The sequence below is a fragment of the Fusarium proliferatum genome, assembly GCF_900067095.1.
Source record: "Fusarium proliferatum ET1 genome assembly, contig: FPRO_scaffold003, whole genome shotgun sequence".
In the NCBI taxonomy this organism is placed as follows: Eukaryota; Fungi; Ascomycota; class Sordariomycetes; order Hypocreales; family Nectriaceae; genus Fusarium; species Fusarium proliferatum.
This window is the reverse complement of record NW_022194792.1, coordinates 2,008,866-2,035,764: the sequence shown is the minus strand read 5'-3', so window position 1 is coordinate 2,035,764 and position 26,899 is coordinate 2,008,866. Positions and strand designations below refer to the sequence as shown.

General features: G+C 49.2%; 13 protein-coding genes across 13 annotated transcripts; 5 read left to right on the top strand and 8 right to left on the bottom strand.

Annotated features, from left to right (window-relative positions):
- Positions 1-78: 78 nt before the first annotated feature.
- Positions 79-1,341, top strand: FPRO_06378 (uncharacterized protein; the record flags this gene model as incomplete). The annotated part of the gene is made up of 1 exon (XM_031228715.1): positions 79-1,341. One exon carries the CDS (start codon positions 79-81, stop codon positions 1,339-1,341), a length of 1,263 nt encoding a protein of 420 aa, XP_031079024.1.
- A 707-nt stretch (positions 1,342-2,048) lies between these two features.
- FPRO_06379 (uncharacterized protein) lies at positions 2,049-3,035 on the bottom strand (the record flags this gene model as incomplete). Its single annotated transcript, XM_031228714.1, has 1 exon — positions 2,049-3,035. One exon carries the CDS (start codon positions 3,033-3,035, stop codon positions 2,049-2,051), a length of 987 nt encoding a protein of 328 aa, XP_031079023.1.
- Positions 3,036-3,887: 852 nt separating this feature from the next.
- Positions 3,888-6,358, top strand: FPRO_06380 (putative Rad54 homolog MUS-25; the record flags this gene model as incomplete). Its single annotated transcript, XM_031228713.1, has 2 exons — positions 3,888-3,898; positions 3,952-6,358. The coding sequence occupies 2 exons, from the start codon at positions 3,888-3,890 to the stop codon at positions 6,356-6,358; spliced, it is 2,418 nt and encodes an 805-aa protein (XP_031079022.1).
- Positions 6,359-6,943: 585 nt separating this feature from the next.
- On the top strand, positions 6,944-7,174 carry FPRO_06381 (uncharacterized protein; the record flags this gene model as incomplete). Its single annotated transcript, XM_031228712.1, has 1 exon — positions 6,944-7,174. The coding sequence occupies one exon, from the start codon at positions 6,944-6,946 to the stop codon at positions 7,172-7,174; it is 231 nt and encodes a 76-aa protein (XP_031079021.1).
- A 430-nt stretch (positions 7,175-7,604) lies between these two features.
- On the bottom strand, positions 7,605-9,563 carry FPRO_06382 (uncharacterized protein; the record flags this gene model as incomplete). The annotated part of the gene is made up of 5 exons (XM_031228711.1): positions 7,605-7,766; positions 7,816-8,199; positions 8,261-8,566; positions 8,620-9,263; positions 9,317-9,563. The coding sequence occupies 5 exons, from the start codon at positions 9,561-9,563 to the stop codon at positions 7,605-7,607; spliced, it is 1,743 nt and encodes a 580-aa protein (XP_031079020.1).
- Positions 9,564-12,078: 2,515 nt separating this feature from the next.
- Positions 12,079-12,552, bottom strand: FPRO_06383 (uncharacterized protein; the record flags this gene model as incomplete). Its single annotated transcript, XM_031228710.1, has 1 exon — positions 12,079-12,552. One exon carries the CDS (start codon positions 12,550-12,552, stop codon positions 12,079-12,081), a length of 474 nt encoding a protein of 157 aa, XP_031079019.1.
- Positions 12,553-12,857: 305 nt separating this feature from the next.
- On the bottom strand, positions 12,858-13,727 carry FPRO_06384 (putative metallo-beta-lactamase domain protein; the record flags this gene model as incomplete). Its single annotated transcript, XM_031228709.1, has 1 exon — positions 12,858-13,727. The coding sequence occupies one exon, from the start codon at positions 13,725-13,727 to the stop codon at positions 12,858-12,860; it is 870 nt and encodes a 289-aa protein (XP_031079018.1).
- Positions 13,728-15,118: 1,391 nt separating this feature from the next.
- FPRO_06385 (uncharacterized protein) lies at positions 15,119-17,019 on the top strand (the record flags this gene model as incomplete). Its single annotated transcript, XM_031228708.1, has 6 exons — positions 15,119-15,203; positions 15,256-15,489; positions 15,545-15,655; positions 15,793-16,571; positions 16,634-16,867; positions 16,918-17,019. The coding sequence occupies 6 exons, from the start codon at positions 15,119-15,121 to the stop codon at positions 17,017-17,019; spliced, it is 1,545 nt and encodes a 514-aa protein (XP_031079017.1).
- Positions 17,020-17,380: 361 nt separating this feature from the next.
- On the bottom strand, positions 17,381-18,696 carry FPRO_06386 (putative NADH2 dehydrogenase (ubiquinone) 40K chain; the record flags this gene model as incomplete). The annotated part of the gene is made up of 6 exons (XM_031228707.1): positions 17,381-17,598; positions 17,701-17,772; positions 17,832-17,946; positions 18,018-18,134; positions 18,368-18,590; positions 18,671-18,696. 6 exons carry the CDS (start codon positions 18,694-18,696, stop codon positions 17,381-17,383), a joined length of 771 nt encoding a protein of 256 aa, XP_031079016.1.
- A 402-nt stretch (positions 18,697-19,098) lies between these two features.
- Positions 19,099-20,666, bottom strand: FPRO_06387 (putative NADH2 dehydrogenase (ubiquinone) 40K chain; the record flags this gene model as incomplete). The annotated part of the gene is made up of 9 exons (XM_031228704.1): positions 19,099-19,197; positions 19,249-19,584; positions 19,633-19,791; positions 19,847-19,988; positions 20,038-20,129; positions 20,186-20,280; positions 20,348-20,410; positions 20,463-20,476; positions 20,539-20,666. The coding sequence occupies 9 exons, from the start codon at positions 20,664-20,666 to the stop codon at positions 19,099-19,101; spliced, it is 1,128 nt and encodes a 375-aa protein (XP_031079015.1).
- Positions 20,667-21,209: 543 nt separating this feature from the next.
- FPRO_06388 (uncharacterized protein) lies at positions 21,210-22,480 on the top strand (the record flags this gene model as incomplete). The annotated part of the gene is made up of 3 exons (XM_031228703.1): positions 21,210-21,477; positions 21,545-21,780; positions 21,839-22,480. The coding sequence occupies 3 exons, from the start codon at positions 21,210-21,212 to the stop codon at positions 22,478-22,480; spliced, it is 1,146 nt and encodes a 381-aa protein (XP_031079014.1).
- Positions 22,481-22,723: 243 nt separating this feature from the next.
- Positions 22,724-24,720, bottom strand: FPRO_06389 (uncharacterized protein; the record flags this gene model as incomplete). Its single annotated transcript, XM_031228702.1, has 5 exons — positions 22,724-23,185; positions 23,238-24,052; positions 24,102-24,340; positions 24,399-24,648; positions 24,705-24,720. 5 exons carry the CDS (start codon positions 24,718-24,720, stop codon positions 22,724-22,726), a joined length of 1,782 nt encoding a protein of 593 aa, XP_031079013.1.
- Positions 24,721-25,434: 714 nt separating this feature from the next.
- Positions 25,435-26,453, bottom strand: FPRO_06390 (uncharacterized protein; the record flags this gene model as incomplete). The annotated part of the gene is made up of 5 exons (XM_031228701.1): positions 25,435-25,649; positions 25,702-25,889; positions 25,943-26,024; positions 26,080-26,217; positions 26,273-26,453. 5 exons carry the CDS (start codon positions 26,451-26,453, stop codon positions 25,435-25,437), a joined length of 804 nt encoding a protein of 267 aa, XP_031079012.1.
- Between the last annotated feature and the right edge of the window lie 446 nt (positions 26,454-26,899).

Sequence of the window (26,899 nt, the reverse complement as noted above, 5' to 3'; positions counted from 1 at the left end):
GGTGAATGTGTTGCTAGCTCGACGTAACGTTACGAACAGTACCTATATTTCAGCCGACATCTTCCACCTGTTGCCGTCATGGGGGAACGACCAGGCATTTACGTTCATCTGGAAATGGGCGTCCCACTGCCCAAAATTATGTCCAAGGACAGACACATTACTTATGTATCAAAGAGCATGCGCGACCGGGCCAACCAATTCCCTCGCCAACTACCTCCAACAAATGCCAACTATCTCAACGCTCCCGCACAGTATCAGCCCGCTCACCAACAAATGCCAACTCAAGCCCAGGAACCACAGACCCAACCACAGCAACAGTTCACTCAACCCATCAGCAACCTGCCTCCCAATATTTACAGCAGAGATCCAGTGTCGATTGGCATGGCCCATGAACCCACATATCAACCATATCGTCCCCAACAACCACAACACCACATCAGAGAGTATTATGCACCAGCTACCCCAGCGGAGCAACAGCAACGAGAAACTCACACCGAGGAGCTGCGACTAAGCTCGAGATCCGCGGAAAGAAGTTCTCACGAGCGTGGACGGTCTGCGCCCCCTCCTTTGAACAACAGTCCCTGGGATGTGACCTCCAACAATTCAGGAGGCGAGCCCCAAGTCTGGAAAGCTTTGCCTGCAACGCCGAATCAGTTCCGACTTGGAGAGGGCGACATGCCATGGGACGGCTGGAATTTCCCTATGGGATTCAATGATAACAACGGAGATGACGACAACAACGAAGGGGGAGAGGGCCGCACTCGCTCGCGTGAGGCAAGCCTCCGAGCAACATGGGGACCCGAGTTCCCAGGAGAGCCATCACGATACGTTCAGCCTGTGCAAGTGGATGACCGAGCGCGAAGCAAGGCCAAAGACATACAGTCATTAGCTTCGGCACTGATGACAGTAGATAACGGGTTTGAAGACCAGTGGTGGTATCAGGGACCACGTCTCGTCCATCTTGATGGCACAACAGTCATGGTGCCTACAGCTGTTCCAAGGTCCAGCTTTCACCCAGACCATCAACAAAGCTCGGTAGGGTGGGCTGTCTCGCAGGAAGAAGGGCAACAACAGAAGGATCTCAAATATCAGCATCAGCTACAACAGAATCGCCGCGAACAGGAGCAGCAACGATATCAGCGTAACCGACAACGGCATCTATCTCTCCAGGAAGAGCAACTCGCATCATTTGTCTCTCTAAATACTTCTTTCCAACCTGTATCACCTCGATCGAGCCTTGCAGATATTGTGTCACCTTTGAGCGACTATCCGAGTCCGCTGTCGAGTTATGGGGGACTACGGCGGTCTTTGACCACGAGATCAGATGAACTTCACATATAGATTCCCCTGGACGCGACCTTTGTCAGTGCAGTGAATTGTAACAAGTACCCCGATGCATTGACTTATGACAGCGTCACAATGGTTCAATGGGGAACATGCATGGTTCCCCGTTACGACGAAATACTTATCGGTTTGTGAGTCAAAGCATCACAGCTCTAATAAATGAGAGTTTTCATGTCATGTTTTCGGGCGCTCAGAAGATGCCTTTGGTGAACGCATATAGGATGGCGTTCACAAAGAGTCTGACATCTTTCAGATACCTTTTTGATTTGGGTGCGAGGAAAAGACTTAATTGAACGTTTAAATGACGAAAACTGTTGGTTAGTTCTGATACAATAGCTCTCGTCTAGTGATTGTTGTGCAGTAACCCGTTTGACGCTGACAACAACGTGATGGAAGTGACTGATTCTGGGCCTTGAAGTGGAACTAATGAAGATAGATCATTAAAGTGAATTGCACGTTGATTAAGTTTCGAGTATTCATAGGAAGCGGAAAGAACCCCAGATAATAAACTTCCGAGGTAAGTGTTCTAAAATACGGTCATCATGCATAAAGTGGCCAAGGTGAAGCTCTCACCGGGCTGCCTGTAGCAGCTTTTCCTTCTTCGTCTTGTCCCTCCTAGAGAATCGCCATGGCTTGAAGTTGAGAAGAAGCTCATTGGTTTAATTGTAGCGGGTGAATCCGGATGCCATTGTAGACCTCACACATCATGTTTGTACCATCTCTACCCTAGGCTCGTTGGTCACTGTCTTCTTCCGTCCATGTCCGAGTTCGAACATGACCCATTCGTAAACCGCCCACTGGACAGCATTTACTATGAAAGCTCGTACGCTGCAGACAGTCAACCCTCTAAAGAAAACACGAGAGCCTCCCTCCCGGTACGCCTCACGTGTGACCTGTATTGCGCCAGCCCGTTTGGTTTGTGACGCTACGTTTGGTTGCAGAAGGAGTGCTGTTTCTGCTTGTCTGCCAAGGGTCTGGGCCTGAACTCTAGTCTTGATAACATCGAGTGGAAATATGCTCGCCCAAGTTGCGACTCCAGCTAATCCTCCGCAGAGGAGAACCTTGGCGGCCTCGTGTTGCAAAGAGGTTTCTTCGCCCTGTTCCGTGGCCAGCCACCGGGTAGTCAGCTCGTAGGACCAGAAGTAAAAGCCATAGCCAACGCTATCTCGGATAGCAGTCACAGTTCCGCCGAAGTAAAGACCTCGAACACCTTCGTTTTTCCAGATATCCTTAGTGATAGCCCAGCTTGAGGTTGGAGAGGATGCTAGCTGCGCCCTGCACTTGATCAGTTCGGTAGGGGTGCTAACGACCCAGGTTGCAAGACCGCCCACCGCGCCAGCAAGCCAGGTATTCCACAAGTTTCCAGATGCTGAGAATACGCTATTCAGTGTCGTCTCGGTTCGATTATAGGAAACAAAGAGCAAGGCGTTCAGCGCACCGTAACCGAGAATTGGTGCTGCAGTTCCGGTCACCAAGGAGGCGTATGATCCGAGGTACCGCGTGCTGAAAGATGCACTCTGGTTGATGGCTGAAACCGCCGCTGTTGTTCCAGTAGGGATCGAACAAACAGGCGGGTTCGTCACTGGACTGGTATATTGTGCTTGAAGTCGAACTTTGATCACATCAAGAGGATTTCCGATGATAATTCCAACAGCACCACTGAGATAGCCAGCCCAGAAATCAGCCGACATTATGAGACAATTTTTGTAGACTCTACAGGTAAGAGAACAGGATCAGTATTCCTTGACACTTTGCGCTGAGCCACAGTGATAGTGCTCAAGACGCCGAGGTATACGAGGCCCCAGGCCAAGCCGAGTCGTGCAAGAGGAGCGCGATTCGCAGTAGCCTGTACATTAATTCGACGAAACCGAGTAAGATATTGCCAATGCGCAAAGTGTCCAGCAACAGTTGCAGTCAAGATTCCAGTGCGATGTCGAGCAATTGCTACTTGAAGAGGGGTCGGTCCAGAGGATTGATGGTCGGCAAAAGGATCTCCACCGGCCGATCGGCTTTGATCGGAATTGGGGAGATTGACGCTTGAAGGCATGTGTTAGTGATCCAGGGTCTTCCAGAGCCGCATACTGAGAAAGCAGATGATCAGCGGTGACCTACCCTGACGACGTTGCAGGAAATGGGCTTTCGGTTATCATCTTTGGTTGGGTTTTGATCGAGTGAGTTGTATGTATAAAGGGAAAAGGAGAAAAGGAGAAGATCTATTCCTTGCCAATCGTTCCGGTCCCATCATGAACCGAACGACAAACTTGATTCTTCGACCGATTCCCGATGGATCCAATGTTACCTAAGCTAGAGGAGGCTTTTTAAGTATTTGAGTCCGAGCTTTCGGTTTTGCCGGGGAGGGCTACCTTAAAGCTAAGGTAGTGGCGGTTCACGTGATAGCGTGTTTCTGCCTGCTGTCGCGTCGAGTGACTGACATCGCGCTTGCCAAGGTATTTACCCTCCATTGATTCTCGCTGGGGTGGCAAGAAATCTTTCATATTTGGAACAACCGCTCGATAAGTCTATCAAACGAGAAGATATTCAAGATGGGAGCAGTGTGAGTAGCAAGACACTTTGGCGCGTTGTTGCAAGCTCTGATACTCATTTTAGGTCCCCTATCGTCGCGACGCCACTTGCTGGCAAGGACAAAATTCTAGGCAAGCGGATGCCAACGCCCTCTTCGATTGACCGTCTTCACAAACCATTCAAATGCCCTGGAGTCGCTGGAAGAAGCCCGGCTGTCGATCGACCGTCCCGCAAGCGAAGAAAGGTTGATTATGGTGGTGCCGACGGTGAAGCAGATAATGATAAACCATACTCCAACGACGACAGGCTGGCGCTTGCCACTCGAGATATCAACCGTTTCCCCGTTTTCCAGGCCAAGGATAAAGGTCTCGTTTTCCGCAAGGCCTTCTCCGTACCATTGAAGAACAAGGATAGCGCTGCATACAATCCCAATCGTGCCCCTCCTACACTGGGATTACGGCAAGGTGCAGTCTTCATTGCGAAGCCTCTACATGACCCCAGTGGCGAATTCGCAATTGTTCTTCATGACCCGACTGTCGACGACAAACCAAAAGATGTCGCCAAGGCAATTGAGCCCGCCAAGACAGAGGCTGCTGACGGGAAACTTGACGCTCCTCTTGTACACAAGAGTCTTGCTGAGATTCTCGGAATCAAGAAGAAGGTGGACGGCGAACACCCTCGCGTTCCAGTCGTAATTGACCCGAAGCTGGCCAAGATTCTTCGTCCCCATCAGGTCGAAGGTGTCAAATTTATGTATCGATGTGTTACAGGCCTGATTGATGAGAAGGCCAATGGCTGCATTATGGCCGACGAAATGGGTCTGGGAAAGACTCTTCAGTGCATCTCCTTGATGTGGACACTACTCAAGCAATCCCCCGATGCCGGAAAGCCGACAATTCAGAAAGCAATCGTTGTCTGCCCTGCCAGTTTGGTCAAGAATTGGGCCAACGAGTTGGTGAAGTGGCTTGGTCCTAATGCCATCAACCCATTCGCCATCGATGGAAAGGCATCTAAAGAAGAACTGACACGTCAGCTTCGACAGTGGGCAATTGCGAGCGGTCGGGCCGTCACCAGGCCAGTCATCATTGTTTCCTACGAAACTCTACGATTGAACGTGGAGGAGCTGAAGCACACAAAGATTGGCCTGCTTTTCTGTGATGAGGGACATCGTCTCAAGAATAGCGACAGCAATACCTTCAACGCTCTCAACAGTCTCAATGTTTCACGGCGTGTCATTCTCACAGGCACACCTATCCAGAATGATCTAACAGAGTATTTCTCGCTCACAAGTTTCGCAAATCCTGATCTGCTCGGCACACGGCTGGAGTTTCGCAAACGCTATGAGATCCCAATTCTCCGTGGCCGAGATGCTGATGCGTCGGAGGAAGATCGAAAGAAGGGCGATGAGTGCACTGCGGCATTGCTCAATGTTGTCAACAAGTTCCTGATTCGTCGTACAAATGACATCCTTTCCAAGTACTTGCCTGTCAAGTACGAGCACGTTGTGTTCTGTAATCTTGCACCCTTTCAGTTTGACCTCTACAACTACTTCATCAAGAGTCCTGACATTCAGGCTCTCCTGAGAGGCAAGGGAAGTCAGCCTTTGAAAGCCATCAACATTCTCAAGAAGCTCTGTAACCATCCTGATCTTTTGAACATGGCGGATGATCTACCGGGCTCAGAGCAGTGCTTCCCAGACGACTATGTACCCAAGGAATCCCGTGGTCGAGATCGCGAGATCAAGTCATGGTATTCCGGCAAAATGGCAGTGTTGGATCGCATGCTGGCCCGCATCCGCCAAGATACAAACGACAAGATTGTGTTGATTAGCAACTATACTTCGACACTGGATCTTTTTGAACGAATGTGCCGCTCTCGTCAGTATGGATGTTTGCGACTCGACGGAACCATGAACGTCAACAAGCGTCAGAAGCTTGTTGATCGGTTCAACGATCCTGAAGGTGACGAATTCGTCTTTCTCCTGAGCAGCAAGGCTGGTGGATGCGGTATCAACCTTATCGGCGCGAACCGGCTGGTGCTATTCGACCCCGATTGGAACCCGGCTGCTGATCAACAGGCGCTTGCTCGAGTGTGGCGCGATGGACAAAAGAAGGATTGTTTCGTGTACCGCTTCATTGCAACGGGCACTATCGAGGAGAAGATCTTCCAACGCCAGTCTCACAAACAGAGTTTATCTTCTTGTGTTGTGGACTCGGCGGAAGATGTTGAACGGCATTTCTCGCTCGACAGTCTCCGTGAGCTTTTCCAGTATCGGCCAGATACCAAGAGCGACACTCATGAGACGTTCAAGTGCAAGCGGTGTAAGCCTGATGGGAAGCAGTATATCAAGGCGCCAGCCATGCTATATGGTGATACCAGCACATGGAATCATTTTGTTAACGAGGGGCTGAAGCCAATTCAGGACTTGCTCTTGAGGCAAGAATGTGGAGAGTCCGAGGTGTCTGCTGTGTTCCAGTACATTTCTCACTAAGTTATCAGCTGTGTCTTTAATGACTCACGTTCACGAGGCACTTAAGGCGTTATTGTGGATTAGCGATTTTGGAAGGTCATGATCTGTTTTATGGAGTTTCGTCACAGACCTGTTTAGGTAGACAGGCTTCACTGTAGAGTGACATTAGATGTGAAAACGTTGATAGAGTATAAAATACTACAAGTAACCCAGAGCGCACTGGGCTTTGTACCAACTTGCTCCATACATTGCGTCGTGAGATCCATCAACCATACCACAAGTTCGCGGCGTATCCCCCTATTGTACCAGGAGCTGCATTCACCTAGAGTTACTCTATTCGATTGACTGGGAGAACTTGCAAAACTTATGTATTTGCTTCGAGTTAATCTGTATCATGGCTTCCATCATGTCGAAGTCGTGAGAGGTAGACACAGTGCTCATGACATATACATTTTTCTTCGCACTGTTAAGAATTTGCTTGCTCAAGTTTTCGTCATTCTAGCCAAGGTGAAGGAACCTTGAGAGCCGCAAACCCAACAGTCAACATCGCTAGAACTACCTTTGTCAAACCAAATAAATTCGCTCCTCTCTATCAAAAACATTGAAATGTCTTCCAAGTCTGCCAACAAGTCTTCTCCGGAGTTTACCTCCTACTACCTTCAACGCACAACACAAGAGCTCTCAGAGGATCTTGACAAAGTTCGCAACGCAGAGGACTTCAAGGCCGATTCCATCCCTTTCCTTGTTCACGCTCTGCAACAAGGTGCGGGGCTTTTCTCTCCTGAGGACCAGAAGAGAGTGGTTGCTGTACCAAAGGCCAAGGACGGGAATGTATGAGCAGACTGTATATACGCAGTCCAGATCATTTCGGTCCACTACAGTGAACGCACGATGGCATTTCATATCCGCTCCTTTGCAATAAGTGGACTCTTGAGAGCCATTCTTCACCACTTCCTACGAGACAAGGACATGTCAGATCACAAGGATGGCGTTTTTCTTTGCAGATAGCAAGCTATATTATTGAAACCAAGAACGCTTGACACTGTACTCAAATGCGCCACAGCATGTTGTCCACTCAGTTAAAAGGCGGAAAGTCAGGTTCAGGAATTAGGTCATTTAGCAGCCGTTATTGCATAAGGGTATCTCAAAGCAGAGTCTGCACTACATGAAGCGCGCAATACAATCAATCTATATATACGCCTGTCTTCCACCGAGGCCGAATCACGGCAGTACGTCATTCCTTCATCAATATGTGCATATGTACGGTCTAATTCGAATTACGGCGTCGTTCGAGTCGGACAGCCCATCCCTTAATGGCGAGGATGATAACGACCCAAGCCATCAGGATGGCGACCAGACCCATGGTGACAGTGTATATGAACATGACGTCGAGTTTGTAGTGGATCATTCCGTCGACAGTATCAGTGCTCTACTTCAAGTTAGCGTTCTGAATCTTTTTTCAGGGGCCCTCGACATACACTAGCCATAAAGATGATACCTCCAGCGATCAGTCCGAAAGCAGCCAAGAGTTCCGTTGGGGGACGTGATGGGAGAATGGACTTGGGTGGCTTCAAGTACATTATGAGGTATGTCAAGCCTCGAGCAAGCGAAGCTCCTAGAAGGAGGTCACCCCATTGCTTATGAACCATGCTGGACATCATGGTATGCTGTGTGTGGGAGCTCATCATGAGTCCAAGCAGCATGATGACTAAAGCTGGGATGGGGTTGAGCGAGAGCTCGTATGTGTCGGGGGCTTCAGGTTCGTTTGCTTCTTCGGCCGTGTAGGGGCTCCTGGGTTGAACTTCGTCCACGGTTGTGTTGAGAAGATGGCGAATACGTGTCGACTCGATGAGCATACCGCACTAAAGAAACAAGTCAATTTTTGCTGTCGAAAAATCGACTGGGGCAGCTCGAGCGACTTACCAAGCCTCCCCCAATGAACAGAACTGTGATGGAGATGTGCTCCATGTCCTGGGCGGTCCAGTCTCCTCCCCAACCCCCGAGGTGCTCCATGAAGATATTGGTAGCGCCATAGAAGAAGATCAAGAAGCTCTCGGCAAACTCGGCAGAAGGACGCCACTTCTGGGAGTCCTTCCTTGGTCGAACATTCCACGCCCAGCCAAGCTCTCCAAAGCTGCCGGTCCAGCGGCCGAGGGTGAAGATACCTAGCCAGAAGAAAACACCGCCCTTAATCCAATGCGCCAATCCATTGAAGATTCCGCCACCCTCCTGGAAGACTTGTCAGTCAAGTGTCGCAACCAAGGTATCTGCTAGCAACTTACAAAGAAACGACCAAAAGTGACAACACCGGTTGCAAGCGCAACGAAGCCGAAGGGGAGGATAATGCGATCAACTATGCAACGGCCGAGGTCGAGATACTTCCATACTCGCGAAGCAGCGATCTTAGAGGCGTGGTGAGCAAAAGTTCCCTGAGGTTCAGGAGAGGCTAGTGATAATTCCTCTAGGTCGCCATCATCATCCTCGTACTCTTTCCTGTGGTAGTTGATAGGCGACTCTATGCCATTGAGAGTAGATGCCGAGTCGCTTCGAAGCGAGGGTGTGTCTGGTTCGATTCCTCGCCCACTGTCGTTGGACATGCGGTAGGGGCTGGCATTGTGGTAGCCATTGTGCGAAGAGTAGTCGACCTCTTGCGTCGCGATAGGCAGAAAGGCATGTGTGTCGTTACTCGACGTCTTTCGTTTACCCCTTAGAGCTCCCGCGATACAGCCCACGGCACTTACAAGGACCTGGGCGCAAACGACCCAGGTCACAATCCAGCCAATCTTGTGGTGCGCATTGTTTGGATACAGGTCTGGGGTCTGCGCGTTATATATCACGCCGACCAGGACTCCAAGAGAATTTGTAGCTAGGAAAACAAATTGTGCCGGTAGTGTAAAGCGAGAGTTTGCCAGTGAGAACATGACGGCTGGTGTTGGTGGTGTTAGTCGGCGCATGAAGCTCAACACCATGAAAACTTACCAATTGGTAGAATAAATACCCAAGAAAGAACCATTAATGCAATGTGTGTGTATATAACTCCAGTATGTTCAGTATGCGCAAAGTAGGTATCAGGGTAGCCCTGGCTGTTGGGCGGTTGTGTCGTGGTGCTGCCACCATGGCCCATTCCCATTCCCATTCCCATATCCATGTCCATACTTTCACCACCGCCATGCGCAGTTACCGCAGGTAGAAGCGCCAAAAGCAATGGGCCAGATGCATGCGACATCCTTTTTGTGTAAATCATATTGGTAACGTACGTCCAGAAAGGGTTGTCCGCAGAAGGAAACAATATATGCAACGAAACAAGACGAGACAAGACGGCTAGACGACGAGAGATCGCAAGCAGTAATTATACTTGTTTACAGAAAGAAAGACACAAGCAGGAGGACATGTATGATCATGCGATCAAGTAGACGTCAAAACAAAGAGCGTTTCAAGAAATCATGACATGGCATTGTTTTATCTTCTACTGTTACTATCGGGCCCGAGCGGCCGAAAACAGGTCATAAGCTGAGGCATTGGAATCTCTTGGTCAGTCGGAGACAAAACGACGAGAGCCAAGAGAGGATACGCAGCAGTTCGCCATCCGAAGCTTCCGAATTGCTTCATCATGGAAAGTTGTACCTTGACCTCTGAATAGGTGGGAAAAACAAGTCAACAGGGGGAAAGAAAATAAATGCGGTAAGCATTTGGATGGATAGTGGGGGATCCTCAAAATGGGGCCGGCCGGTGGGGGGGTGGGCATCGACAGCTACAGCACACCCACCACCCGACTGTACCTATAGGTAAGGTAAGTAGAGGTCACTGTACATTCATTGCCTAGGTAGGTATGCACTTCCTAGATCAGGGCAGGCCCTGCTAAAGGTAGTCCGCGGGGCCCATGTGATGTAGTACTTACTTTAAGGATCTTTTGGTTCCGAGTAGGTAAGATAGGTAGGTAAGGCAGTTACGCTTTTAGTCCGTTCATGGTCAACGTGATCGATCGATCGGCACGGAAACTTTGTAAAAGGCATCTTCTCGAAGAACGATCAAGGCATTTCGGCGGAGATGAAGTGGATATCACAGGCCATGCATGGGTGGATGGATCCTCCTCTTCCATTCCTATTCTCACCGAGCACAGAGATCATTAGTTGGTTAGTTGGTTAGTCACTGGTCACAAGAACTTTCTGTGTGTGTGTGTGTGTGTGCTGTACTGTAACTTGCTGCAATGCAGGCATCGCAACCCTTCACCACGTTTGGTAACAAACAGTACCACCCTTGGTTACGTGCACCTCGACTCGGATCCGATAAACGGGCAGTCAGCCACTCACTCACTGGCTTACAAGTGAATTACGAATATTCAGTCATAAGCTCTACACGTACTAACTGTGGCTTCTCAGTCATACCTAATTACCTACTCAAAGCTGACCTGTTTAGGCCTGCATCACCGATATCAAAGCACATACTGGTATCGAGCAAAATGCCGAAATCCACATGAGAGCTTTCGTCTTTACAGGCATTATCCTGCATCATGGAGAGCTCTTTAATGCCGGCAGCTTTGGCGCTAGTTACCTCATTCCCGCGCTGTACAATAAAGCTACGCCGTCGTTCATTGGATGCAGCGGGCTTCAACCTCTTTGATGTATTCCCTAGATCTAAATAATCCCGGTCCAGCATCTCCACACAACTTCAACCCAACTACGCCGACAATTCCGCACACTTTCTCCTCGGCTCTTGACTTACAAAGTTTCTACGTCTGTGCAGTGTAAACAATAAGGTTGTGTATGACGTCTAGTGTAGTCAAATATTCGTTTAGGGCTGACAAAGACGTGTACCACTTGCAACACAATGGCAGCGCACTTTGCTTTATACGCCTTACTACATGTGTGTGTGTGTCTTTGACTTACATACACTTGATAGTTAGTCTGTGCTAGTCCAACGGGAACTTCTCACGGAAACTTTCCTCGTGGACTTTGATGACTGCGGATGATTCAGACCGAAGTGTCTTGGCAATCACGGATCTTTGATCAAGATCAGGAAATGTAACTGGACTGTAACTGTCGGTCTGAGCACTAGACTACCTACCTGCCTGACGGTATTTGCAGACTCTATCATTATCTCCGTCTCCGTGGGCCCGATGATGCCGGTCAAGCAGACAGACAGACAGACAGACGCACTCCATTAAACAGGGTCACAACCCACCAACCTCGAGCTGTCAAAGAGGTCACAAGGCATCACGTAACCATGCCCATGAACAAGGAAGGGCCTGAAGCCGGGCGTAAAATACAAGGGTCATGAGAAGGAATATTTGCTCAAGTTGGATGGTTCTGGAGTGCCACCAAGATATCAGATTACCCTAGATGTCCTCCTCCGCTGACAAATTGCTTCGTTTTACAACACACAACTCGGTTGGAGGAAGAGGTGCATAAGCAGAAATATTTCTATCCCAGTCTAGGGCAGAATTATCGGATCGTTCAGGATGTGCTGGCTCACCGCCCGCTTAGTTGTCGAGTCCGTGGTGCTGACTTGCATTCATCGTGTGTACGTATTACACCCAAAAGAGTCAGCTGTCTTGGGTTGCAACCCGAGCCAGCAAATAAGAGTGCATACAATGATCTCGCCAAGAACGGCAACTCGTGGTCAACTTGTCTCCATTCCTCAGGTACTAGGGATACGCATATCTGTACGTATGCTATACGCCAAAATTTTACTCCCGAACACTCCGCAGTTTGAGCACCGAGGTTCTAAGGTATAACGATTAATTATGTATCATCGAGCTCTCTCTTTTTACGGCCTGTCGTATGATATTCGGACAAAATTGGACCGTTTGTGGCTGCATGAAACGGACCTCTAAACGACGGGTTTAATGTTGCAGTCTCAAGACACCTAACTCTTGTACTGTACTTGCATGCATGGGGAGCTTGGGATCTGATGTGACGACATTGCATTGCACTGCAGCTAGTCTCCGTGATCGGCCGAACTGAAGCTGCATGTGGATTACAATAGGTATCTAGAGTATTGATCTGCTTACAGTACACTTCACCATCAGCAACAATGTCAGTTGTTGAGAACATGGCCAATGCCGTGGGTTTGTTTGATAGAGTGGCTGCGTTAGTGGACAGGGGTGTGTTCTCAGAACCAGAACCCTGTTGGCGATCCCCACCAGTTACATAAGGTAGTGACATAGGTACTAAGTAAGTCGCCATCCACAAGGTCCATATCACATCAGGATCCATTGATTTGGACGATCCGACGCTGCCGAAGGCCCTGCCTCATATCGCTACCAAGTTTACCATACAAACTTGCTACAAAACTCAGCTCTTGGCATGCCCAAATCATGCCATAAACCTAGCCCAGTTCAGTTCAGTTCGGTCCATCTTGTTTAAAAGTCCGTATTCCCGAGCAAACACGGCTCGTTCCTCACAATGGCCTTTCGGGTAATGAATGATGAATAACTACCTACTAATTTTATCACGGCGATTCGGAAATACACCAGTGACTCAGTTTGGCCTATCCATTGTCTACTCACTGTAGCTCAGACTCACAGAGAAGCCCGGCCATCTACCAGCAACTTCCATTCGTCACCATCATGAGCTACGCGACCTTCGCTCTCCAGCTTTCCCAGTATCTGCAAAACACCGCCACGAGCTGCTGGGTGCAGATTCTGAGGGACATCTTTGTAAATCACTTCGACCAGATCGGTCGCTGTCCATGCCGACCACAGTGCAGATTCTTGAGTTTCCACTTCACCAGGCCCCTTCTTCAACGTCTGAATGACCTGATCCTCTCGCTGTTTTCGATGCGCGATGTAGTCGGCAATCTTTGCTGGCCCATTCTCAATCACCGGCCCATGTCCAGGGTATGCTCGGCCTTTGAAGAGAGGTTTCATTTCTTCTAGGCTTCGTAGATACGTGATCATGTCCTCAAATACCGCAGTCCCTTGACCGAGGACGTTGTCGGCTGTGAACATTGCGTCTTCTTCCTTAAGAACGAACACCATATGATCCTTTGTATGCCCTGGTGTATACGCTGCTGTCAATGTAGCGCCGTCGACTTGGAAGCGCTGCCCGTGCTTGATTTCATGCTGGGCTTCCTCCGGAGTGTGCTTGAAGATTCTCGTCTGTGGTGAGATGCTCAAGAGATCTTTGATACCACCTGTATGATCATGATGCCAGTGCGTGATGAGCGCGGTATCTATGGTCGCATTCTCTTGCTGTAGAGTCTCGCGAATAGATGAGATCCAAGCATTGCGACCCTCGCCAGTGTCAATGAGAAGCCGGCGACGACCTGTACCGAGAAGATATGTGTTTGTGCCTTGAAGAGTGAATTTGCCTGGATTGCCGCCCAAAATGCGGATGACTGTAGGACTAAGACGCTCTACAGCTGGCAGAGCAATGAGTTGAGTTGCCATGGTACTCCAGTTGTTGGTAATATTCAAGGTGGAGGAACGGCGTATGGGCGAAACTATCGGTGCTGATCGGGAGGGGTCCGGAGCCGGGATCCCCAAAAGTCGGGCCGAGAGTTCGGTAGACAGTGGAGACTTTGAGCCCCGTTTCTAGACAAATAAGCTCAAAGCTCAAAAATGTTTGTGTAGGTCAAGGACGAAAGATGAGAGAGATACCTGGGGAAGAAGATATCGATCTAAAAGAGGTAGAGAGGGAGCTGGCAGTTGTCATCCGGCAATCCAAACTGCTTATTCAATGGAGAATGAATAGACCTCGGCACGACGGTGCTCCTCTTCTAAGTGCATATTGGCGACGGATGGAGATACAGTAATAGGCATCACTTTGCACATCATAAATAATAGCTATAATCTTGTCTGGTACTACATATCAGATGCTGTATTGGAGTTTTCAGATATAGAGAAAATCATTCTCAAGTGACTATCAACTACAACATCTCCAGTCAATATGCCTGTTAGACCTTAGACGCGCTGCGGTCGCGGTTAATATGAGGTTCAGCTGGTGAGACTAGTGCCAAGCTGGGTAAGGTTGGTAGGCAGGTTATCTTATCGCCCTGCATGACATGGATACGTATAATTTTCAAGAGCGCCTCCATCACTTGATGTATATACCCGCCAAACTTACACCAAAAGGTACCCGGCACACTGAGTTTTAGGGAGCCTGCACCCGTTGTAATCTCTCCTAACTTAGTACCTACTATACCTTACCTTACCTTAACTTAGGTACCTTACAGTGAGTGATAGTGGCTTTCAATACCACTCCTGCACTTCTATTTCCATCCAACCCATGCATGCATGCATGCATAGGTGCACTTACTTAATCTATTCTATTAATTGAAGGAACAGTCAATAACTAGGCGCAACAACAAAGTTTGATCTTTTCATCTCTATTGTTTAATTCCTTAGCGGCCACCTCTCGACGCTCATTCACCTCCTACAGTTCATTAATCTTTTTGATATTCAGTTTCAACTCGAAGAGGTTGGCCACCATTTGTCCGACTTTCGGCTTGCTGTTTGTTGGTTGCACATTCATGCAACTTGGTGCCTCGCGTGCATCCTTCAGCCTTGTACACCATCACATCACCCGTCAGGCAAAGGAACGAATAAATAAACGAGCGAGCGAGCGAGCGAACGTACAACAAACCGATCAAGAATAAACGAATAGTCAGGCCTGTCGTTATATGTGGGTTTTCGAGTGTACCGTACAGTAACTCCTCGCCGCATCCGCTTGATCACGAATCGAGCTCCCTTTTATCAGCCGCATCAACAAGCTTCATTCGTCTGCTACGAGCTTCAATTGCTGCAGCAAAACTCTAGCCGCAAAGGCCTGATTCCTCACAATGTCTGGGCGACCGACAACCCCGGCCTCACCTAAGAACATCAAGGTGAAGTCTCCGGTCCCCGGATCACCAATGTTCGGCTGTGGTATGGCCACCCAATGCTCTGTCTCTCTTTATCCTTGTCTAATTGCCCCTAGAGCATGTACAACTCCTCCTCAGCAAGAACCAAGAGGTCATGAACAGCTCGATCACGCACTACAAGTTAATCCTCCGCAACATCTTCGATGCGACACCCATCGTCCCCCAAACCTCAACACAAGAGGGCCGACCCGTTACGACCCTTACCTCGAACTACCTCTGCCTACAATGTCCCATGACCGTGTCCGAGGAAGATCGATTGAAACACGGAACCAAGAAACAGCACCGTTTCTGTTAGTAGCCTTGTGCTGCTGCTTTCCGCCGCCTGCTTTGCTAACCCTGGCGCAGATGTTGACTCTCGGAGCGGTTGCCTGTACTGTCAGATGTGCGACGATTTTGTCTGGGACCCAACTCTCGAGGAGCTTCGAGTGAGAAAGATAGGGACCGGCTCTTTTTCTGGTAAGCGATTGTGTGCGGAGATGCATCAAGTCAAGACTCGTCCATACGCGATACAGAATGAGAACGAATGGCTGTATCCTTGACTGATGTGTTGCTCGCGGATAGTTCTCTGTCGCCTGAAATTAACTGTTGGCCAGGTCGCAAGAGAAAACACAATGAGCTCTTCTCAGACTCCATGAAGGATGACCCTCGGTATATTACTAACAATACCACGACCGCCTCCTGTCGCGCAAACGGCCTGCGCGGCATCTACAACGCCGGTGCGACCTGCTATCAGAACGTTGTTCTCCAAAGCTTCTTGCACAACCCATTACTGAGAAACTTTTATCTAAGCGATGGTCACCAGAGCAATGATTGTCAGGTCCCTCACTGCCTGAGCTGTGCAATGGACGACATGTTCCAAGATTTTTACGCCCTAGAGAACACTAACGGCTATACTGCTGCCAATATATTGTCAGGTTTCTGGATCTCCGAGAAAAAGGCATTCGAGAATCTTGTTACCACCAAAGAACAAGATGCTCACGAGTTCTTCCAGTTCTTAGCTGAAGAGCTTCATGAACGAAATGGTGATGGCAAAAAACCGGAGATCGGCAGCGAACATAGCTGCAATTGTATCATGCATCAGACATTCTACGGCAAGATGCAGACCACAACAACGTGTCAGAATTGCTCAGGCCAGAGTAATTCCATCCAGTCGTTCCTTGATCTGAGTCTAGGTCTCGAAAATGTCGTCCAGAAAAAAAGCAAGAGGACTGGCCAGAAGAAGCCTTCTCTAACCTTGCAGGATTGCTTGGACGAAGAATACATAAAGTATGACAAGTGCGAGTATCGGTGCAACAACTGCAACGGAACTCAACAAGCCAAACGACATACCAGCATTAAGCGGCTGCCAAACGTACTGTCCATACAGCTTAAGGTGAGTGTAGTCGGTGGCTCGTGGGTGCTGGTGTTGGTTCGCCAAGTTAACTCTTTTCACAGCGCTTCGAGTACAGACATGGCCGCCACGATCGTGCCGCGTCAAAGGTCGACAACGAAGTCAAATTTCCTCTCCAACTGAACATGCTTCCTTATACCAATCGTGTTCGCAACCACGAGAGTCGTGAAAGCCTTGAGCTGGAGCGATCATGCACCTATGACCTCCTTAGTGTTGTGGTTCATGTGGGTGAGATCGACACTGGCCATTATACATCATACTGCCGGGTCGGCGACCAGGTAAATTTTATTCTTTATGGCGCTGTATCAGAGCTGACATATCTTTTCAGTGGTTCAAGTTTAATGATCACAAAGTCGAGCTGGCGAGCTTATCTGACGTCCTTGGGGCGCAGGCCTATCTCCTTTTCTACATCATTCGCTCGCTGGCCTAGGCAATCGGGGGTTTACATGAGGAGAGCCAGAAAGGCGTTAATGATCATGGTCAATAAGTCGACTGGTTCCATATATCAGCTGCAGGTTGAGCGCAGTATGGAGCATTGCTCGGCGCATATATGTAGTTTATTAATACCATGGCACCCTTCTGAAGAGGGCGGTCCATGGTCTTTCTTCAGATGTATCTCTTTTTCTAACTGTGGCGAACTTTACTGGGTTTGGCATCCACAGATATTCCATAAGTCATTGCGCCTTGTGCCACACTTCCCGGTCTTGTGTATTCTTCCAAGACCTTGAACTCGAGATGGTTCCAGTAGCGGGCGTCATCTCTTAACGCCTCGCATCTCCAGTTCAACTTCTTCAATCTGATACATCAGATCGCCAGTCCCAAGTTGAACTCTCAAAATTGGCGTAGCAGTAATAGTGGTTACTTAAACCCGCGTGAGCGGGCTCGAATGTTGTCGCATAGACTCCAAGAGAACGGTAGAGCTTGTCGACAATGGTAGCCATTCGTTCTCCCGTGCAGACAATCACACGAGGCGACTTTGGCTTGACGAGCCAACGGCCTGTTAGAGCAACTGGTGGGTGACATGTTAATAGTGAAATTGGAGGGTACAGATCGTGATACGGGGTGGAGTAACATCCAGATAGTGGCCAGGACGACTGTGAGCATTACTTACACTTTGTCTGGCAGTCATTGCTGAAGAATGGAGGGTCAATGATAATATTGTCCAAGCTGCCCTTCAGATGGGCTAAGATAATAATATCAGCACATGTCAAAAGCAGTCCTCAACTACCAAAGCGGTCATACCTGGAAGTTGGAGAGGTCGCTGGAAGTCATAAAAGACAAACTCGGGAAAGACGCTGAAACGGTGGTCATGTTCGAATAAGACCAGCTTAGGCCGGTCTTCAATAGGCCAGAATCTCTGTGTCCCAGTCAGTTTCTGGGTTCTACATATCAAACCCTAGGCATAACAGAAGTCAGATTTGATCTTACAAGACGGTTCTTGAGCGCAATGAACACGCTCGGTGTCGAGACTACGCCAATAGTCGAGCTTGACGATGCACCATCGAGGAGTTGATCGGCCAGAGCAAAGGCTGTTTCGTCGAGAAACTATATCGTCAGGCCCATGTTAGTATGCGTTTCTTTCCACGATGTCAATATCATGAAGTTGTAGTGCCAAGACCAGCCCAGTACGTAATAGATACCCCAACTTCGGACGCAAAGGCACAGACTATATCCCAGAAGCCGATCGCGATGCCATGCCATCTATCTCCACCGCCAGTGCCAAAAGGCGCAAGACAACTGGACGAGAGGACGTTGTTTGTGCATGTCGTCTTACGTACCCAAAACTGCGATTCGTTCCAATCCTCCGTAAAGGCCGCCATGCTCAGCGGTTGATCGTCCGCATCCTCCGCTACAGGGTCCTCGTCTTCCGGTTCGACGACGCCGAGTCCAGCTCCAGCTCTCGGAGCGGCGCCGGTCCTCAACTTCTCAAATGTCTTTTCGTGTGCGTCCTTTTCGGCGTGGAACTCGGCCAGCGCGGCCAAGGCGTGACTCGAGAGGCTTCTGGAGACCAGACCAGCCAAAGTCAGTAAACTGGGCCCTGTAACTTGGGGTCACATGGACGTTTGATATATATCTCTTACATGGGCTCTTCATCTTCAAAAGACATCGGAATGTTGTCGTCAAAACGTATCTTTTTCTGGTTTGGTATGCTGTCGCTCCAAAATGCGAGGCGATGCGATACAAGGTTTTGTGTAGGGGTTTTGGCGGGGTCCTCTTTGCTGTCTGCTACCGCTTCCTCGACGGTCTAGACTCTCGCTACCAAAGAGCTGCATATTGGATGCGACGATGGAGGGCTGTAGGGTAGCCAAGTATGGACTGATTCTCTCAACCTTCATATTATCTGATATCATCTCAACCAAAAGGAAACCTGTACAATTGTTCGAACTCGCATACTCTCTAGTCTATGCGGTCCTATATGCACGGACTATTGTCGACTCGTCCGCTCAGCCATGAATCACCAGCCACCTTTCCGACATTCGCAATAAGCAAAAATTTAAATTCATTTTCTTTACAACTCATCCAAGACATGGATGTACTTCTTCTCTTCCCTCTTCTCCTTCTCTGTCGCAGGGGGGAGATCGTAGAAGTTCTGACTTCGGAATCCTTGCTAAAAAGGATGTCAGTTTGTGACTTTCACGACCATGAAAGGGGCACTCACCAGGTAGTGGTAGGTGAAGTTGATAATGTCACCAGGCTCAATACCAAGATCCTTAAAGGTCTTGGCCTCAGGGTCAATAACCTGGTCCAAGTACTCTCGCTCAACCTCATCGGCTGACAGAGTGTGCCACCAAAGGAACTTGTTCAGAATCTCAGCAACAGGCTTAAGGATGGCCTTGGGCACGTTGATGTGTCGTCGTTGCTTGTAAATCTCCTTATCGACCATAACAGAAATCTCCTCCATGCTGTACTTCTTGGGTCCGTAAAGCTCAAACGTCTGCCCAGCAGTTGTGTCGTCATAGAAGATCTTCTCAAGAGCAGCACCAACGTCGATAGACTGTGGCGGTTAGTAAAGTTGGCCCATAGCACTCTGGCAAAAACCTACGTGAACGGGGTAGAACTTCTCCTGCATGTTGTTGGAAGTGAAGAGGTTGGTGACACCAGCAAGCTTCAGAAGCAGGTTGTCCTCAAAACCGAAGATGGGCGCAGGCCGGACAATAGTGGTCTCAGGGAAAAGTTGTCGGGCAACCTCCTCAGCTCGACCCTGCGTCCTTTGTTAGCAATCTCCCCTCCATTTACCAAGCTGAAGATCCACGAACCTTGGTTCGGTAGAACTCGGAGACGGACTGAGAGTTGGCGCTGTGGGAGGAAACGTGGATATATCGGTCGACATCGTATTTGCAAACAGCCTCGACAATTCTCTCAGTTCCCTCAACGTGCACATCCTCCAAGGAGAAGTTCCTGATAATCATTAGTTCCAGTCCTACTGGTCTACATCGTGTTGACGTACTTGGTAGGATAGTCGCGGCCAATCAAGTTGAAAACGGCATCGGAATGTCGGACGCTAGCCTCGATCGAAGGGGTGTTTCGAAGGTCGTGCTCCTAGTAAAGGTGTTACTGAGAAGTTCCTAAACATATCGGGACGAATTGGGGCGTACAATGAAAACAACACGGCCAAGATCTCCAGTGACCTTAAGATGACGCTTGGACATCTCCTCGCGGTAGGGAATAACGACAGTGCATCCCTGACGGGCTAATGCCAGTATCAGTATTCCAATTTCCCATTCCAGTTATTCAATTCCTGGTTCAGGTTGGCTCACCCAGTCGGTTGACAATGTATCGTCCTAGTTGGCCGGTTGCGCCAAATACGGTAACAGTATGGCCTGGTTTCCCTCGTCAGTGTTGTTCGTGGTCATCGTAGCTCGATCATCGTACCTCCGAGGGATGAACTAGAAGCAGAATAACATTAGAGGACATCGGAATAGTGTCAATGGGCCGTGATTGAGCTTACCGGCCTCCCTCAACACGCATGATAGGCTTGCCAGTTCGGGTAATGGAAATATCGGATAGGTATCGCTTGCCGGCGACATTGAAGGCAGCCTTGCGGGCCGCCCGCGCAGCAAAGAGAGGCGAAGCCATGTTTGCGAATATACAGATTGCGTGACAAAACGCTGCTGTGCCTCGCAATTGGCCGTTGAACGTCTCGTCGTCTCGATAGCAGTGTTTGGCGATGCTAGCCAAGTTAGAGCCTCGGGGAACGGTAATTGCAGATCACGTGACGGGTCACTAAAATCTTGTAGCTTGTCATTGGTTAGCGCCTTCCGGGTGCTCCTCCAGAGGTCGAAATGGCCCGTGCGCCCTTGAGATAGGTAGGTCCGTTGCGACGACCAGGCTGCCTGGTAGCCTCATTGATGAGCTAAGGACCTCCCTCCACACTCCACTGAAGCAATATCAACCTCTACAACCATACCAGCTTCACCGATTATCACGACGGCTGCTTGACGACAACACGATCCAATAGAGAAGAGGCCATACCCACGCTTCTAGGACTCATAATTCGCAAATTCAGCTTCGGGGCAGTACGCGCCAATAAATTAAGGCTGCAGGCAAGCTAGCTTCAGTTGCTGTGCACGTCACCCATACACATCGGTTCCACCGACATCAAATACGAATCTCGCCATCATGAGCAACGAGACCATTTCCGATTTTCTTGCCGAGCAGCGCGATGAAGCTCCCGAGGAGCTCCAGCCTCTCGTTCTCGACTTTGAGAACTTCTGGGAGCGCAAGCTTTGGCACCAGCTCACTGACGCCCTCGTCGAGTTCTTCAGCCACCCCGAGAGCGCCCCTCAACGACTACCATTCTACAGAGTTTTTATTCTCAAGTTTGCCGACAAGATCAACCAGTTGAAGCTCGTGGACTTAGCATTGAAAGCAGCAACAGAGTGTGAAGGTGAGATTTAAATGCAACTTGCTCCGAAGCTGGCGGACTACTGACCGATGGTTTTTGAACGACATAGAAGACGAGCAGCGCCTTTCTTTCCTCCAATCAGTCGCCAAGAAGGTTGACAACGAGAACTCCCAGGATGCTTATGTCTATGCCTTGGTTGCTGTCGCCCAAGCAAAGCTGGACTTGGAGGAGCTAGATGCTGCGCGAAAGGACCTGGATACAGCCGAGCGGATATTGGATTCTTTCGACTCTGTAGAGAATGTGGTTCATGCTGCTTTCTATGATGCAAATGCCATCTACTACCAGGTACGTTCTTCATCTCAGACTTTGGATATCTGGTGAACCTCGCTGACCCCTCCCTCAGCGCAAGATGGACTTCTCCAACTACTACCGCACTGCTCTCCTCTACCTTGCCTGCATTGACCTCAACGCAATGACTCCTGAGGAGCGACACAAGAGAGCATACCACCTCAGCATTGCTGCCCTTGTTTCAACAAGCATCTACAACTTCGGAGAGCTCCTGCTCCACCCCATCCTTGATGTCCTCGCTAAGAGCGAGCATGCTTGGATGCGTGATCTGCTATTTGCTTTTAACCGTGGAGATCTTGACGCTTATGACCAGCTTTCTGATCGTGTCGAGTCCAACAAACTTCTCAAGAACAACGCCACGCATCTTCGACAAAAGATCTACCTTTCCGCATTGACTGAGGCTGTCTTCCGCCGTCCTCCCCACGACCGCACCCTCACGTTTGTCACCATCGCTCAGGAGACCAAGGTCCGACCCGAAGAGATCGAGCATCTCATCATGAAGGCTCTTAGCCTAGGTCTGTTGCGGGGAACTATTGACCAAGTTGACGGCGTCGCTCAAATTACCTGGGTTCAGCCCAAGGTGCTCGACATGAAACAAATCGCTGCAATGCGCCAGCGACTGCTTGACTGGGACTCAAGCGTCAACCAACTTGGCAACTGGATCGAGTCGGCTGGCAAGGATGTGTGGGCTGCGTAGACGAGGTCTCGACCGGAGTACGGTCTAGGGAACGTATGGCAATTGAACGAACAAATGTACAGTATAGACGAATAGAAACTTTGCTGTGGGCAGATGATGATCTTTTGCCCAAGTCAAGACTATTAATTCTAAATTTTGCCTACTCTATGTGCCCTCGTTTGTTACTAAAAAAACAGAACCACCATTCTGGCGGCGCAATGCATGCTTTGCTCCCTATCTTACAATCCGAACCCCTGATTTTCCTCAAGCAGTAACCTCTCCGAAGACATTAACCATGCCTACGAGCCAGGCTGGCCACCAAAGGCACCATACTACAACGGGTGTGTACATGCCCCAGACGTTCCAGCCGAAGCTAGCCTCCTTCAGCAAGTCCGCAATACTAATGTCCCAGATTTGGGCCGCAGCGTACAAAACTGTAGGTGGTGACACGACATTGAGGAGACCTGCTAGAGACCAGCGAAGCCCCAGGCTTTTGACCGGCTGGACAAAGCTGAGTGGGCTTGAGAGTACGCCGATGAGAAAAGCAAGAGAGAAGTTGAGAGTTGCAAGAGTAGAAAGACACATGCCAAGAACGAGAAGAGAGAAAGACTTTGTGAGTTGGAAGTGCTGCATCGTGGGCTTGGTGCCAAGTGTTAGGAGACGAGAGATCGCGAAGGGTAGGATGGCCGAGATGGCGGAGAATGCAGCAAAGGCGGGCGAGAGTAACTAGAGGTAATCAGTATAAGGCCGGAAGATGATGATATTGGGTGGCACTTACGCCAGCGGGAAGGTGGTTGAATATGTACAGAGGTACAGCTGCGAGACCCTGGCAGACAGCAACAACACCGAGCGGAACAAACAGATCCCGTCCAGCTTGTGTTGTCTCAACAGATGCGGTAGATGTCTTCTCCTTGGGTTTCTGCGTCGCTGGTGATTGACCGCTCTTGACCCAGAGAGAGATAGCCATGATGGTAAAGTTGGCAGCAATCAACATAGCACTGGGAAGATAAGTACCGATACTAACGAAGCGATCGGTCTGCATCAGAAGATAAAAGAAGAAACTCTGGTGCAGATGCTCAAGCAAATTATTCAGACTTCGGAATGACCCCTCAACCAGGCGTCCCATGGCCATCTCATCATGCCATCCTTCGCCGTAAGGCTGAAGTGTCACGGCATCAACGTGATATGGGATGAAGCTGCTGTGAGCACCAGCTGCATACCCGAGACCTTGGTTGAGCATGCCACGCAACATAGTTTGTAAACGATCAGGGTAGGTACCCTTGTGCTCTGTCATCTTCTGAATAGAAGTACCGATACCCATCTGGCCACCAGCAATGTTGACGATTGAGTTGATAAGATCAAGATTAGGAAGCTGGCCATTAGGGCCATCATAAATCACATGAACAGACTTGAAGCTCTGTTCTTGGGGGTAGTCGATAGCAAGGGCACCCTGAAGAGCACCGGACTTGAGAGGTAAAGGAGCCACAAGATCAGGGTTATGAGCATCATGGTATGCGTCAACCCAAGCCTGCGTGCCTGTCTTGCTATCGGGAGGAACTACAAGAATGATGTCCTTAGACCAGAGTGACCAGCCTATACTTGTCAGCATCTATCGCTTGGTTTAAGTTTCAGGGGTACATACGTTTAAAGTAACGGACCAAAGTCAATGCCAGAGATACGCCGTTGCGGTTGAGCTGCTCCTCAACGTTCTTCCATGCAGCTACCAATACAATTGCCTCGGTGGCATCGCCACGGGGAGCTTGCAGGATTGCGTAGAGGTTCTGTCCTGAGTACTCATGGCCAGCTGAGTGGTAGGTGTAATTTTGACGTCCAACCTTTAATCCAACACCAGTGAGAATCTTGCCGAGCCTGTCGTTGATCCTGTAACCAGCCCAAGTTAGTGACTGCTTTACTTCCTCAGATCCACGTCAAGACGCACTCATAGTTGTTCTTGTCCACTACATCGTCAACCTCATGTCGGTAGGCGCGGAAGATGTTTTGTTCGCTTCCTCCAAAATATGTATGCACTTGACCTGGCAACAGGGCATTCTCTGAGATGTACGTCCGACGCGAGTATTCGTTTAATGGCAGAAGAAAGAGCCAGATTACACCGATCGCGATGCAGAGGAAGGACAAGTAAGGGGGGAGTTTTAGAATACGAGGATCGCGACGTAGCGATAGCGCTGAAGCTATAGAACATATTAGCCGATGGTCAGAATATGGGATGAGAGAGGCGATTGCATACAAAGTAGTCGCGACATCGTTTAGCCAATGTCTTTGTGGTCAAAGACTTGGTCTCTCGATGCTTGAGTTGAGGTTGAGGTTATCGTTGGCTTAGCCTCTTGGAAGCAAAGAGTATCAATCATTGAAGAGGGTACGTACCGTCATGACAGCTTTCCATTAAATGGAAGCTTCAGGGGGATGGATTGCGGGCCGCCTGCAGTAAATGCGGGGCAGTCTATGCGGCTACCGGGGGTTCATGTCGATCGAGAGCTACAGTATTAAATAGTTGTTGAGATTAGAACCAGGCTTAACACTAGGTAGGGAGTGCTTCAATAATAGTGTTCATGCATGGATTGTCTCTACTGTAGGCATGCAGTATTATAATGGAATCAAGAACTCACCACAAGAGTACCTAGACACATCCAGACTGTAGCAGACACGTCAAAGCAACGACAACGGATGAACCATCATGACAACTGAAACAATCTTCGTCCTCAACCTTTATTGTCGATTCATCCATTATAATAATACCTGAAATAGTTCATAGCGGAAAGGGTCATGACCAGCTAGATGAACCCGTCCGGACGTCCATTCATTCCTTTGCTTTTAATCGCTACGCCAATCCCTAACGCGAGAGACTCCACGAAAAATGAAATGCCCTTTCTATAGTACAATTCGAAAAAAGAGCGTGCAACAAGCACTTCCGTACCATTGCAGTTACACAAAATTACACGCGCACCATGTACGCTCGTTCAAGGTCCGAGACGCTGGGTTGTACCAACCAGCTCCGTCGCTGCGCTGCCACTGGGACCAGGGCGGTTGGTTGTGGGCAAAACACCAAATCGGCCATATGTTGTCTTGTCGATGCTAACATAGTGAGGGAGAATCTTGAGCAGGTTGAGTCGATTCTCGACCCATCGAAGACCCCATTCAGGGGGGGCGAGCAGCTTGGCATACCCAAAGCCAGCTATTCTAGCTATTAGTTTCCTGTCGACCACGACAGGGACTGTGAGACTCACCGACGTATCCAATTGCAATTCCACATAGGTGGCCAAGAAGACTAGTACCAGGTACCAATGCCCTCACAACCATACACATGATTAAGGGGGTAGTCCACGTTGGGATATGGACAGTACCGACAACGAAATGAGGGTTGGTTTTGTACGTTTGAATAGACTCCATCGCCAGTAGAGTGAACACCCACATGCTAGAACAAATATTAGTCCAAGTTCCTGTCTAACAATTTCCTCGTCGCCGTACCTCGCCCCCAGCACGCCATGGTTTACGTGGAATACATATCGCTCGATCAGAACGTACATGACAGCCGGTATCGATGTCAAGGCTAGATAAAAAAACAAGTCAACTCATAGTCCTTTAGCATATCTGAGGCTTCTTACGTCCAAAGAACAAAGCAAGGGATGTTAAGGTGCCATGTTCGTTCTCGAATCGCTCCATGAGAGGAGTAAGCGCCGCGAGGTTAAGGATGGCATGGATAATGTTAAGATGTATTAACGGGAATGTCGACAACCGATATGCTTTGAACAAGTCTAGTTAGCAAATGCGCAATGATTCAATATCGCTTGGTAGTACCATTTGTAATGCTAATCTCTTCAGGGATGAGGGCGCCCCATTCTCGTAGGTTCCATATTGATTGTAGCGATGCGATCGCGAGAGCAACAATAGCGACAATGATAAGTCGTGTGAATAGCGGCAGCCTTGTCAGATATGATCGGGCTCGTAAAGCGTTGAAGTTCTGGAGACGGGGTCGCATGTCTAATAGATTCCAGGTGCTCGGAGCAGCCGGATGATCACCGTTTTAAAGGAATGAAAGGACCGACGACACGAGGAGGATAATAAGATAGAAGCAAGAGAACTAATACGAGTTTCTTGACAACAAGAAAAAGACCAGTTGAAATCGCAAATCACTTCCACGCCCTTAGAAACAGTCGCAGGACGATGGCAAGTCAAACTGGACAACGGACCCTTGACCCTTAGGTCGAGGTGTGGCTATTGACTTGTCTCAGCACGTGATCAGTGCACGGCCACAATTGATATGAAAGCTGGGCGATGTACTTGTGTTTGGGAAGTAGTTATCATGGGGTGCTCAAAATGTTCCAGGATCCATGGGCACTGAGGAGATACGTAGGTAGGCAGGCAAGTAGGCAGGCAAGTAGGCAGGCAAGTAGGCAGGCAAGTAGGCAGGCAAGTAGGCAGGCA